General features: G+C 41.1%; 1 protein-coding gene across 4 annotated transcripts in view; it reads right to left on the bottom strand.

Annotated features, from left to right (window-relative positions):
* Window positions 1–14692, bottom strand: part of Lilli (AF4/FMR2 family member lilliputian) — a 335845-nt gene that overhangs the window by 160272 nt on the left and 160881 nt on the right. For all 4 annotated transcript variants that reach the window (XM_076785359.1, XM_076785360.1, XM_076785361.1 and 1 more), the window contains one exon: window positions 13061–13247. In XM_076785359.1, the coding sequence (XP_076641474.1) occupies window positions 13061–13247 (187 nt within the window). The remainder of the gene's footprint in view (window positions 1–13060; window positions 13248–14692) is intronic.

Genomic DNA, 14692 nt, shown 5'->3' with positions numbered 1-14692 from the left:
GCTCAGATCCAGCAGATCACGTGCCTGTCGCGCGTTCTCTGTCCAGGTTTTCCAGAAGAGCAAATCGCAGTTATCGAACAGTTACGCTTGTTACGTGCACGCGTGTATAGCACGTTTGTAAACAGGTTCGCATAGAAATCCCGTCCGTGCAACTTTCTTTGGCGCGACACGCGGAAGAAAATCTGCCGCCCTCGATGCAAAACGGACACCTTCTGCCCTTTACGCGAATTCCGCAGAATGCGAAGCTCTCGATCAACTCGCGCGTTGAAATCGCGGTTGCGTAACCATCATCGTTATCTCCTGTGAACGATTTTTACCGATTTTTATCCGTGAAATTACCTATGCCATCTAACATCTTAGTTTTCTTTTCTTAGAAACAATTAGCAATTAATATTCCACTTGAGAGAAATAATTCTTTAAGCTTCGTATTCATGTCTAGAGACTATTTTACAATACTTTGTAAAAGTACCGAGTATGCGTCTATGTATACAAATTTTTGGCCATTTTTTTTTTATATAATATATTATATATCTAAAGAATTAATTTGGAACGATTCCTGAATAAAAATATTAGAACACGTCCCGCAAACCTGGCGTTAAGATTTGAAGATTTCCTTTTATAGTGGAAATCGCAGAAGATTTGAATAAGTTTACTATTCTAGTGTTAATTTAATTGTTCTGCGGGCACAGAGAATCAATTTGTCTCTGTTGCACAGAAATGCACAATTATTTTGGACGCGCGTTCGGCGCAACGAATGTAGCGGTGCATTTCGGAAAGAAGTGTCCAACAGAAAATAAAAGAAACGTTCGAATTACGAACGTTTAAGTGTCCGGACGATTTTCTTCGAGCGAAAGACTCGTTTGTCGAGCCGCGCGCGTGTACCTGTCTACAATACGGCAATTTGATCATTGTTCTACAAGTGCTCGTTGTTTACATTGTGCACCAATGGAAGCACAATGTTTCTTTGTTCGGTAGAATCATATTTCACCCGTGAACCTGTGTCGCACAGTGTTTTGTACGATCCCGGTAGCCGTTTCGGGGACAGTCGCCGTTGCCGTTTTCGTCGTCGTCGACGATTTCCACGGTGAGCTATTTTATGGAGCCGGGGATTGCAGAACTTTGTTCGTCACGTTTCCCACTGGTAATTCCTTGAATAAAGTTTCTACTGTCGGAAATACAGAATTTGCGAACAATGGAACGATCTACGAGGTGTCGACGCGTTCGGTGCCTCAACTCCAAAAATTTTTACAAATTCAAAGTTCTTTAATGGGAACTGGACGGTTCAAAGTTACCATTGTGGATGCTACTTTATTCCTTTTAAATATCCTAATCGAATTTAGTTCGTTCGAATAAATCACAATAAAAATAAATTTTTTAATTGAGACAACCAACATGAATTTTTCATTAAATGCAGTGTATTTTGGATTATTTAATTCTTATAATTAGCTCTTCAGTGCGTAATATTCAGCAACAGGAAAAATAGATACACCAGACCTATTGATAAATAAACTAGACTTAATTTTAAACTATTGTACTTAGCTCTTCAGTGCATAATATTCAGCAACAAGAAAATAGATACACGAGTTTATTGATACAGAAACTAGATTTAATCCTAAACTAGTTGTCGTCACTAAAGAGTTAAGCAGTTAAAATATTTATAATATTTAAAGTTTGATCTACACTTTGCTTCCCTTTTCCCCTTTTCTCTTGCGTCGTTAGTTAGCTTGAACTTCAGAATCCTAAACTAATACAATAAAAGTTGAAACGAAGATGTTATAGCTCTACCCCCTGCATACCATACTTTATCTATGTATAGTCCAACCTTGAGATTCGGATGAAGTTATAGTACTATTTATTTATATTATACTTTTACCTATCTTCTGTCCAATTGTCTTCTTGATGAGTCTACAATTCAGAATCTTAAACCAGCAACGTAAGAAACAAACATTATGCCTGCAGATTATATCCTATAGACCATACTATAGACTAAAATACGACGTGAGCAATGATCAATTGCATATTGAGATTCAAAGGAAATTTTAAAAAATAAACAAATATGGTTCAAAGTTATAGGAGGCTCGAAAAAGAATTCAGCTAATCCAAAGATACTAACAAGAAGCAAATTGAAAAGTAAACTACTATGCACGCTAAACGGAATTAAAAAATTGCAAGAAGAAGAATTTAATTCGTCGAAAGATACTAACAAAAAGTAAATTAAAAAGTCGTATTTACTACGGTCACGTGTCTTCAGCAATTATGCGAAACAGCTGATTCAGATTAGCTTCGTACGAATCGATCAGACCCAATTGAAACACAGAATATTTTTAATCTTTTCATTAACTCTCGTTCATCATCATCTCCCATCTAAACTCCCGTTTTCAATTCTCGAACGATCGCATCGTTGATCGAATCCGCTCGAATCTTTCAAAACACCGTCACCGACATCGAGCAACAAGATTAATTTCCTGTACAGAAATAAATCAATTCAAAGCAAATGACTGCGTTATCATGCTCCAGAGATAAAGAAACAGATATTAAATGCAATCGATCTCGGCCCGCACGGTTAAAAACACAGATTGGTTCTCGAAGCGACGGCCGAAACAAAACATGCTCGAAATTAACAAGAATCCGATCCGGAAACGAAGATACTTGAACAGCAGAGAGAGAGAGAGAGAGGGACGATTCTGTTCCATAGCTCGAAAAACGGGAGATATTATGCATGCACCTTCGCGAGAAGAATCCCTAAGGACTGCGGGAGACAGTATCATCCGAGGCTAAAGTAGTACGAAACCGGGAAAAGAAGAATTCGCGATTAAGCGAAACACGGTTTGCGTTCTCCCACAGGTTATCTCGGGTTCGCAAAAAGACTGGCCCGGGGACAAATTGCTGAGGGCGCGGCGCCCTCCAAAAGGGATTACGCTAACGAGTGTGGCCACAGTAGCGGGCCTAAAAACGTCAATAAATTAAACCATTTTTTCCGGTATAAAAATATCGATTTCTCAGATCAACAAATTGGACCAGTATAAACCAGTATAATTTTCCAGTATAAAAAACTAATTTAAATCTATCTTAAGGTACCTGAAAGATTTCTGTTTGTACTTTTTCGATCCAACATGGCGGCGCTACGGCATACGGAACCTAATACGACTGTGGAGGAGCTCCGAGTCACCTGACATCTAGCATCCACATATTTGTCGTAAATGTATAAAAAACCGCAGTATACAGGATGTCCCTAAAATTTCGTATTTACTTGACTCCGGAGGTGATTAGAAGTATCTTTTTCCTTTGCGAAAATGTTCTCCGTGGCTTCGTTCAGGAGTTATTAACGAAAAACGCGGGCCAATCAGAGCGCCGCTATAGCGACCGTCGGGCGTTGGCATTGGCCGAGCCGCAAGTCGTCCGCTGTAGCGGCGCTCTGATTGGTCCGCGACTTTCGTTAATAACTCCTGAACGAAGCGGCGTAGAACATTTTCGCAAAGGAAAAAGTTGTTTCAAATAGCCCGAGAAATCAGCCCTTTCGAGTAAGTACAATTTTCGTCGAAATGTGTCCGAACATTAATTCGGGACGGTGTACTTGCATTAATCAATAATTTCTCCATCAATCCCGAAGGCTGAAAAAGTCGAAAACAATAATTCTCGACAATTTCATCTGAAAGAAACGACAGAATTGTTAAGATCCTAATCGCCGGAGTCTGGCACAGCTTACTCCCAACATTCGGAGAAAGGACAAAGGATCCTGAGGATCGGAATCGTGAAGAACCGGGTCGCAGCGGGCGGCCCGCAATCGTTTAGGAGTAGGACACGGATAGAACGTCAACGTCGACGTGTCTCGCGCCTTCAATTAACCTAATTAGCCGGCGTCACGTACTCGTTAGGCCCCCGGGTGCCGGTTACACGGTCGCAAGCGAAAATTCGCATCGATACCACCGGAAATCGTCTTCTACTTCGGCGGCCATCGTGCGGTGCTCGTTTTATTTTGCCCCGGCAACGGAATAATCGTCGAACCGTTTGTATCTGGCTCGGTAGCGCTGGTTTTTTCGTTCATTAATTTGCCGCCGGAAATAGGTCAGGCCACGATCCATACGCCACACCAGTTTCGAGAGAGGGGGAAAGATAAGGACACTTGGAACAACGGCGATATTCGGGCTTGTTGTTGATCGGCTCGCACGAGGCTTCTTCCGAGCGGTGGCAATGAACAACGCGTTCTCTGTCGGTATTAATAGAATCGCAACCGCGACAGAAGACGCCGACGATTGCGTTTCATTCCGCTCGTTATGCAACGGACAAAAGGACTCGCGACACGCAATTAACGGCGACCCGTTTCGCTTTTGCGATGATCCTCTACCGGATCCACTGCCGAATTTCACGATTATCGAAATTTTAACGGGACTTTCATGGGAGTTGAATCGATAAGCTTTTCTGATCGATGCCGTACATGATACAGTTTCGATTTTCCGATCGTCCGGCGAAATGTAATCGAATTTATAACAGGCGGGCAATCAATTTGAAGATCAAGAGATTCTTTATCGTCCATCACAGTGTTCCGCGATACATACACAGCTAAATCTCTCACAGCAGCAACTTCTGAATAAGCCATGCGACCAGCAAAAGCAACCCGAAGCGATCCGCTAATGGAGTCCAGGATCGCGGAAGCGGCCCATTAATTTCTCCAGTCGATCGCGAGGCGGAACCTTCTGCTGGACAGCGTCTCGGGAGTTTGCGAACTGCTCCGCAATCGAGGACTCCATTTAGAGACTCCATTTTGTGCTTCGCCGATTTTTGCACGTTCACTACACCTCCATTGTTCTTTAGCAATGCTAGCAAAAATACGAACCAATAAATATCATTCAAATCCTTCGCTGTCCTTTTCTACGTTCGGAAACGTATCAAAGAATAGTATCTCCTGGCCGATACATGTCCCTGGCTAGACCCGTGTTGTGGACAGAAATCGAGTAAACACTGTATTCGAATTTAGTCTCTTGCTTTTATGAGAGTAGACTGCAGATTTTTGTGCGACACAAAAATTGTCAGGACACAGAGGTTGCAGTAGACATTTATTTCTTTCCCTTGCAATCATAACCAGACGAAAAGAACACAACAGCATTTTTCAATTCATCAAATTTTTTTTCTGCTTTAGATTCGAACTACTAATTTTTACTATAAACGCACAAAATTCGCAATTTATTCATGGCATAATCTTGTCTTCACGCAAACCTGTGAAGAACCCCGAAATAACGTTTTAACGAGTTCCTCACGATCGTCGTGAACAATTTTGATTTCCCATAAAAATCCGCGGTCTGGTCGTCAATGATCAAGCACCGGAGCAAACATACAAGAATGGCGAGAATCCGAGGCGGAAAGCGAGCGTGTACGCGAGCGGCCGAACGGACAATGCCTATAAATCGGCGCGGGTTCGACTGGGGGCTCGTAAAATCGCGCGACCGCGACCTTTATCGGCCGATTGCATGCACGGGTTTTTTTTTTTGTAGCGAAAGATCGACAGAGAGAACGATCGCGGTATAAAGACGCCGGACAGAATAAGAGCGCAGAGGAAAAGCCGCGAGCTCTCTCGAGCGCACGCCCCGGGCCGAGAGCGTATTTTATTACCGAGATTAACGGCGCGCATTTGCATTTCCATGTAGCGGCGGCTCGCACCGCGAAAACTTGTGATTTAGAGCGAGCACGGCGCGGGGGATGAAAATGGCACGCAGGGTGGACAGCTTTTTCCGCGATACCGGCCAAACGTAATGCGCTGCGACAACAACCAACCAGAAACCAGCACTGCTGCAAAGGTTGTTGCCGGCCTGCGATTTTTAATAGTTAACGCTGCTCTCCGTTTGCCTGAAAATCCTTTAACGCTGGGTTCACGGGACCCGTCAAAATGGCGGCTTCTAACGTTTTCAATCCGTTGCACTACGATTAATTTTGCAGTGATTTGAACTTCTTTGTGAGAGGAAGTTTAAGGCTAGTATTTCAACAACAGCGAAATAGAATTTTGTCTGGATTTATGGAAAAATTGCATACATATTTGGTTAATATTCTCCACCAAGCAACAGTTCATTCAATTCAAGAACAATCTCGATTTAATGCGAACAGTTGCCGGGCGTATATTTCGCAGCTTTCCTCGAGGTTATCAACGAAAAGAAAATGGCCGAGCAGCTTCCCACGACAGCGGGCTCGTTAAAGGTCCTATTAATAAACGTTCAAGCCCGTGTGTTAACATTAAATCGGCCGCGGAGAGGTCCGGTTACGTCACGGAGCGTTTACAATTACAAAAACACGAGCCATTCATTCGACGCGGAAAGAATTCATTTTTACGAGGCAGCATCGATCAAGCAAAAATTCCGCTCTCGGTTTACAGAAAATGATACGCCTCGAAAACCGTAAATTATTTCTTTCTCTTTTTGCGTTCGTTTCCCCCACGGCCGCGCCGGTACGAAGTCGCAAGTGACCCAGGCGTCGGCTTTCACGGTCCGCTCATGCGAGTCGCATTAGAAGTTGTAAAAGCCGCTAATCCCCTCGGCCGCGCGTGCAATCATCATTATCCCGGGCCGCGATAAAACCCGGCCGTTCATATACTTTTTTGTATGGCCCCGGCGTTATAGTACGTGCAATACGGTATATACTTGTTGCTCTCCTGGCCAATAACGAGCCGAGCACACACATACACACCGTAATAAACGTAACACGGGGGTCCGTGTTTTACGAGCGATGTCACTGGGAAATTTATTTACAGCCGACTCAAAAGCGGACGCCTCGCCTCCTTTTCCTGTCGTTTCCCAGCTCTATCCTTTTCCCCATTCTAATATTGACCATTCCTCGGATTTTAATAGCTCTCATTTTTAATAGTTCTCAGGTTCGAAGACGACGCTTTTATGGCTTTGGATACGGATCAACACAGTCAGTCAATATTCGAGGATCGTTCCATCGACTGTTCTTTTTTTTTTGTAGGAATTTAAGGGACCACTTTTAGGAATTAATTTTGATCCACAGGTTTCTGCGAAGCACCTTTATTTAGCTACTAGAACGGTTCTTTCACGATAATAAACATAGGATTTTTGGTGGGACAATATAAATTACCTGGATTAGGTCTGTGAACGGAGTCGTGTAAAATTAGAAACTAGTTTAACACATACAGTTTAACAGCATACTGATTGTGCGACTAAAGATTTCGCTTAGGGGATATCGGTTTTTGTTCAGTAAATGCTTTAAGAAAAAGAATGTAATATAAAAAAGTCAATGTAATTTATTGAAACAAAAGAGGTGTGGATTTGTTTAAAGTCATCCGTTAACACGGCCGAGCGCGAGCTCTGAACGGATTCGCCAGTGAATCATGCTTCGACAAACACTCTGTCTTTGATTCCAATAATTTATCAATACGTCCGACAGATAAAAAGGATGAGTAAGACAGGATCAAGAGCTGCAATGCATTTTTACGATCGTGACTACATTCACGGCTGTAGTTGACAAGTACGAAAGCAATCTACTCAATAAACTTCAATCGTCTATTAACACAATTTAATAAAAATATTCGCAGTTTAACGAAGACGATGGAATTCAAATTTCTGGAGGAAACCATTGAATTTTTCCAAAATTCCTGCGGTCAACTACTGGACAAAACAATATATTACCAGGGTCTACGTCAATTTTCTATCAATAATGATCTAGCTCCGAGAGGTCATGCAGCGTTTTTAGAAGATAACTTTCTGTTACTTGGACAATCTTTGAGATTTCCTTGGGGAACAAATTGCCACAAATTGAACAATATATGTACTCTTAAACCAGGTAGTTGCGATTGAAAAATGTTTATTACTTTCTGCAGAAAAATTCCTTAGCGTTACGATTTTTTTCCCCCGCATTGTCACTAGGAATGACTCCGCGAAGAAGTGCATATTAAAATTCAAATTGAAGAGAAGAGAAAATGGTCGGAGAACTCGAAGGACTAAAGAACCAGGTAACTACAGCCAGAAGGTGGTCGAGCATATTCATCTCGAGGTACCAACAAGAGTTCAGAAGAACATCACAGGCGAGGGCAATGAAATTTTTCGGCAAGGCGGCAGGTGCTCGGCCAAGGTGCTCGCAAAACGGTTATTAGGAAAGTTGCGAAGTCGCGGAACACCTGTTGAGTTACAGGAAGAGAACGGCCAGCTAGGTTCGAAAGGTCATTCGCAGATCATGCATGGTAATTGCATCTATATGATTACGAATCGCTGTAGAACTACGATTCTCAATCTGAAAATATCGAGCACTGTGAAAAGATACTGTCACTTTCTGCGACTTAACCGTTATGTCAATGTCTGTACGTATTCCAATTTATTTCTAAAAATTGTTCCTATCTGTCAATTTGCTACAGATTTACTTGATTTTCAGAAAATCCTGGACCATTGAGACCAGGTGATAGTGAAGAATTCATGTATAATCATTTTTATACAACTAGATGAAATGATTTGTAAAGAATTTCAATATCAAACTTAATTTCAACTTCTTCAATATTTTCATCGACAAATGGCAAAATTAAGGTACATTTTTATGTTATTGCACGATTCCATTATTATTGAATACCGTAGATGTTGAGGGATTAAAACGCATCGAGCACCCGAAACAATTCATACAAATCAGTAACAAAATATTTCATTCAATTATAACAAACTTCGATGTAGAAAATATGAAGGAAACACGCGTCAAAGAATTTTTAATAAGACTCGCGGTAACAATGATGCAACAGTGGTACAATGTCGTTGAACTTCGTGAAACATTTTAGATACTGCCATAAGGGTTAACTCCGCGAGATCGGTTGTCAAAGGTCGGAACCAAATCCGTTCAAAAAGCCATAAAATAGGGCTTGCAAGGGGGGGGGGACAGAATAGGACGATGTTTACGAGCCATGGGAGAGGATCAAGGTATGGGATTTCTCTCCGTGAACCCTATAGGCAGCTGGCATCGTTCAGGAATTCGTCTTACACGTTCGAGGAGACTGTATGTAATCGGAAGACGTCCAACGACCGGCCAAATGTTCCATCGACGGGGGGCGAGGCTCCCGGCGACGCCATATGGCGTCTAAACGAGGCGACGACGAACTAATACCCTGACGAGCGACGACACCGGAATATAAGCGCTCCGAAAAGTCGAGGAAACTTGGGAACAACGAAACACCTTCGCGTTATGGCTTCTGGGCAAACCTTCGTCTCAAATATCCTCGGTTTTTCTGTCAAGAACCGCATAAAACTGTTCAATGTCCTCCCAGAGAGTTCGGTGTGCCGAGAAAAATTTAATTCGTTGCATGATTCCATTCAAAATTCTGGACAAGTTCGCTTAATCAAGTTTTATTGTGAAAATAGAGATAGGGCATATTTTTGATAAATTTAAATAGAGATTTATGGTAATAATAACGAGATGTTTGGCATTTTTACAATTTTGTATATTGAAGGGGTGTCTAGTCTTTTGAAATTGTTGTGGTAATTCTTGCATTCAATTTTAGGGGATGAAAACATTAGAAGCCAATAATGAAACAGAAAATGAATTTTCGAAGGAATATATTTTACTTTTACTTTTAAAAAAGAATATAAAATAATTGTTATTTCATCCTTGAATAACGAAAGGGTCAAAGAGAATTGAATAAATAAAATAAATATATTAATTCACTGCTTCAACGTTGCCCGTTCTTCTTTTTCAGTTCCTGTAATAACGAAATAACAAAAGAATTTAAGAAACATGTTTGCCAACTGCTTCAACGCTTCCTCTTCATCAAAGAATCGACTGAATATACTAATCAAATGCTTGAACATTTTCTCGTTGCATCTCATGAAACATTGATTCCAAGCAAACTGAACTTTGCAACTGTTATTTGGATTTGCATAAAATCGTAGAACAAGTGGTCATTTTTCTTGCAATCGCACTCTCCGTCCGCGATTACAAACAGGGATAGAAGTTCGCCGAAGATTTCGCACAGAACCACCGCGTCTGCACAGCAGTGATTCGCATAATTCAGTCAACAACCTGTCGAAGTTTGTCGCACGCGCAGAGATCCGCGTAACGATGACAAAGCGTGTTTCCCCGAGACGGCAGTCGATGAAAGTATAATATTTGCAAACCCCGCGAGAGTCCACCTGTCGACGCGCGATCATGTTAAACGTCCTCCGAACTCGAAATTAGGTGTCGTTTTATCCGCGAGTGTTTTCGTTAGAAATATAGCTGTGCAACCTTTGACCGGTGAATTGCAACGTGGATGCATCGCGGACGATTCAAACAGCCTCGTTTAATATTAACAAAGTGGCGGCGGTTGTTCGTGACAGATTCGCGTACACAGCCTTTGGAACCATAAGTGCGATCCATCAGATTGTGTGTGTACAGTCGCTTGACGAACGGAATGGAGACAGATTCAAACGAGCGGAAAACTGATCCGCCATCTGTCACGCGAATCGCGATCATCGAGGCTTGCGGATTTTCTGCAATTTTATGGCAATAAATTAGTGGGAACAACAAAAGAATTTAAATATAGTCTGACATTAGCGGGGTACGATGATTATTCGGAGGCGAAGTATCTTTTTATTCCTTGCTATTAGTACGAACAACTTTTATTTCGAAAATTGAGACTAAATTAAACACCTTTGCTGGTTTAACTTTTCTACAATTACAGTGATTTCTCTATATATGTCACCGAGACCTGGACGATAAATGTCGCGGAATTATCCCCACTACCGCGGGGTATACCCCGTGAAGGGCCAGGAGGCGCCGAGGAGTGTAAACATAACACGCCTTGAACGATACACGTCGCTTGCAAGACCCGCGTTATTGACATAATCGAGAATTCAATGTATTCGGTATTATACAGAAGCTTGCATTGGAATTGATTAACCTTGTTGTGACGCTACCCTTTCGCATTAGTGACGATTGCAATGCTTGATTTAAATGCCTCCATTAATATATTCAATACCGTAATTGAATAGAACCTTGCAATATTATTATTTGTAATACACTTTCAAGGTAAAATATTTTTCTTATTACTAGACTGCGGATTTTACAAACATGAATAGATCAGATGCAAAACGGTATAAACATTTAAAAAATTTGATTAAAAGAAGAATTCAATGTCTGTGAAGCTCTTGTGTCTTGTAATTCACACAATTTTTATTTTGCATGCAAAAAGAGAAACTCGGTCCATTTCACAATAACATCTTCATTATCAATTCTGCGTTATCGAGGCGCACGCATTGCAATAAAAATGCGTGGAAAATCGAATAAATAAATGAGGTTCAGTCTTCCGATTTTTATGAGACTTCTCAATTTTAGTGCCCGCTAGGTTTAGTATTAAAACACCGAGCAAACACAGCCATATTCTCTCCGGCAAGTTCATACCTCGTGCGTCAAATATCGACGATCCAAGGATCAGCCGTTAATTGCGGTTTATATAATTCCGCGCGTGGAACGATAAAATATTATGTAACACGAGCACCCTGGCCGGGGAACATATTCGACCGATTGCACTGTTTTACTTTCCATTAATGAGTATGAGTATGTGTGTGTGGACTGTGGAAATCGAGTGCTAGAACGATACTCTGTTAATTTTACTACGCTGCTGCGTTGGCGGAAAATTAATCTTTATGTTTTGTTGCGTTTATTTCGTTGGGATCTTTATTGCAGTTTATGCAATGTACGCACGTTTATTTTTTTTTTTTTTGTTTCGTAGTTTTGTTCTTGATCTTTGATCTCGAATAACGAAGACAGGCTTGTTTCCACAGTGTTTTTCAAGCTGTTGTTGATTTGTTTTATTATTGAATCATTTTACATAACTACTCCTGTATTTGAGTATATTATTAAATTATCGCGTGCGCAATATTTACTCGTGGGTTTTACCAGTGTGTTGTGGTATTATGTGAACATTTCCATTGGAATTTTTCTGCGTTAAAACAATTGTAAAACATGTATTCGTCTGAAACCATTTTTCCAATACTTCCTCAATTTGCAAATTTCATCAACGATAAATTGAACACGGATTTCATACACTTTCGAATATATATTAAACACGGGAGGAGAATTTCAGCAAAAAAAAACCTTGCCTTTTTTTGCATTTCATGCAAATATTGCATCCTTACCCGAAATTTTGGATTTCCATAAATATTAGTAGTCGGACAACCAGAGCATGTCTCAAAAAAGGACCATTCGAGTCTTGAAACCCGTTCGCCCATTTAAATACAAAACGTGTTTCCCTTCGCATTTGTATCCCGATCACCCTCACCCTAATTCGCAGCAACGAAAAGCCGAATCCAATGAATACCTCTCGGAATACATTTTGGGAAAGCGTCGCGGGACAAAAACCACCCTCATTCGCGTGCCACGGAATTAGTGGATGCTCGCGAGCGGTCCCGGGGGATCCGTTAATCCTGTTTCCCGGGCGGAACAGACCGGCGAGCTTTTTGGTAGCAGCTGGCGAAAGAGTAAGAGTGCAAACCATAGAAAAATAAGATCAGAAACCGGGAAGGGACACTGACTTTCTTATGCGAACAATAAATGAAACCCTCAGCTATTTCTTATGGCGTTTTATGACAGGTTTATAGTGTTCGAAGAGCCAAACTAGCACACAACTTTCCTGAGATAAACCTTCAGCCACTACCTCGAAAAATTGCATTGTTAATTGCCCTAACATCAGAGCTCGTCGTTGTGTTCTAACTTTCTCAACTGTCATGTGCAGAATGTATACCACATTTGTAACAGTTTACTTTTGTGTATTACAGCGTATTTTTTTTAATAAATACCATCTTCTGTTCTTTCGTTGTTTCGTTCTGTAAGTGTGTGTAATATTTGTAAGATTGTTCTAACCTTTTGCGAACGAGCAGATTCTCCAGCACATTTTTCTATGTACAAGTAAAACAATCAAAATTATGGAGAGATCATGATAGCCAGATCATAGTAGATCAATATAAGGGTTAAATAGAGAACGTATTGTGTTTGATCAAAGTTTGTTCGATTATATTTTGGAACGTTCATTTTTCGACGACTTTACTGGAGGCATTCGTCCGCGAAAGGTTAGCATGTTCAATAAAAAACTGTAATATAGACTTACCCTAACGGGAGCGCGGAACAGCGGCGCGGCGAGTGCGTGTGGATTAGAGTGATGGTGAGCGTGGTTATGGTGGCCATGGTGATGGTGTCTGGTGTCAGGACCACCTCCTGCAGCCGCCTGTTCGGCCTGGACCGACATCGCCGCGCGGGCCTGTCGATCCCGCTGCCGAAGCCGGTCCCGCTCCACGCTGAAACAGACAAAATTAGGCTGATTAGTTCCTCCGACTAATCATCTCCACGACTTCATAGTTATCATTCAATCTATAAAACCCTGGGTCCATCCGAAACCATTTCTGAAAAGTACTTTTGAAAAGTACCGTCGTCCTTGGGACATTTATTTTTAATTGTTATGGATTCTTTTATAAAACATCTGTACAACCACGTTACAGTGTACTAAAGTACGTTTCCCCAAAATTTCATTAAAAAACGTTTCTAAAGAATAGTTAATGAAACGACCTTTGTCTTTAGAATATTTTTTTATATGTTATTAATTTTTCAGTAACATATCTCTGTGACCACGTTGTAGTACACATCTTCAACTGAATATCCCCAACGTTTCATTCAAAGATATTAACATTTACAAACACAGTGACCTATAAGTAACCAGTAAGTAATTCATTGGTGAAAGTCTGATGATCTTGTCGCCAATACAATCCTATCGTTTGTCTATTCAAAGATACAGTCCTGCTGTTGAAGCCGCGACTGTATACCTACAGATATGTAGAATACATAGGTAAGAGCGCAGGTAAACAACCATAATTCTACCGGCGCGCCTCCACCGTTGACTCCATGAAAGGCGGATAGCATGTTCTCCCCGATTTCCGATCGGCGTAACACACGTGTCGCCATTATTGCCGTCGACTTTTGTGCAACTACGGTAGGTTGAAAATTATTACGTTTCTCGGAATACACCTACTACGATGATTTCATCGCTTGCTATTCGCGATATACGTTTCTCGGGAGCCGCAGCCTGAAGCAAGCGGTTCCTGAAAACTTAGGAACTTCCGACCGTTCCGTGAACATAACGACCTAGAAAATGTGATCAACGAGCTGCCCGGCTACACAAACAATTAACTCCGAGCGATCATCATCCATATCTTTCAATTTTCGTGACGGGGAATCCCTTCAAGATTAATCGGGAGGAAATATTACGTTATAAGAAGACGAAAATTGATGAAATTATTATTCTTTAACCTCTTAAGCGGCTCGTCCGCAACTCTATCTCTGGATAGTCACGTGATTCTTTAATTAATAATTCGAAATTAGAAAAGGAAGACCTTGTCCTTTTTGAAGGACGAAAAGTTGAGACACGTGAAACCATTTTTTGACGGTAATGTAGTCACTCTACCTTATCGCGAATCTGCGAAGACCGGGCCCTTAAGAGGTTAAATGTTGATCGGTAAACTGAGGATTTCATGTATTTATGATGAATAGACTTCATGCAAAATAAAAGTTCTTAACATCAATTGCAAGAAGCAGTAACCATACTCATTTCTTCTTTAATAACCTTAATCAGTTGAAGACAGTATAGTGGCAGTCATAAATTCTCGTAACGTTTCTATTGTTTTAAGTTGCACCAACTCGTTTTTGCCATAAATGCAGAATACCCGCGGTCTAATGATGAAATTTTGAT

Source organism: Halictus rubicundus, chromosome 3, assembly GCF_050948215.1.
Source record: "Halictus rubicundus isolate RS-2024b chromosome 3, iyHalRubi1_principal, whole genome shotgun sequence".
In the NCBI taxonomy this organism is placed as follows: domain Eukaryota; kingdom Metazoa; phylum Arthropoda; class Insecta; order Hymenoptera; family Halictidae; genus Halictus; species Halictus rubicundus.
The sequence above is the reverse complement of the archived record's forward strand: the minus strand, read 5'-3'. Positions and strand labels throughout refer to the sequence as shown.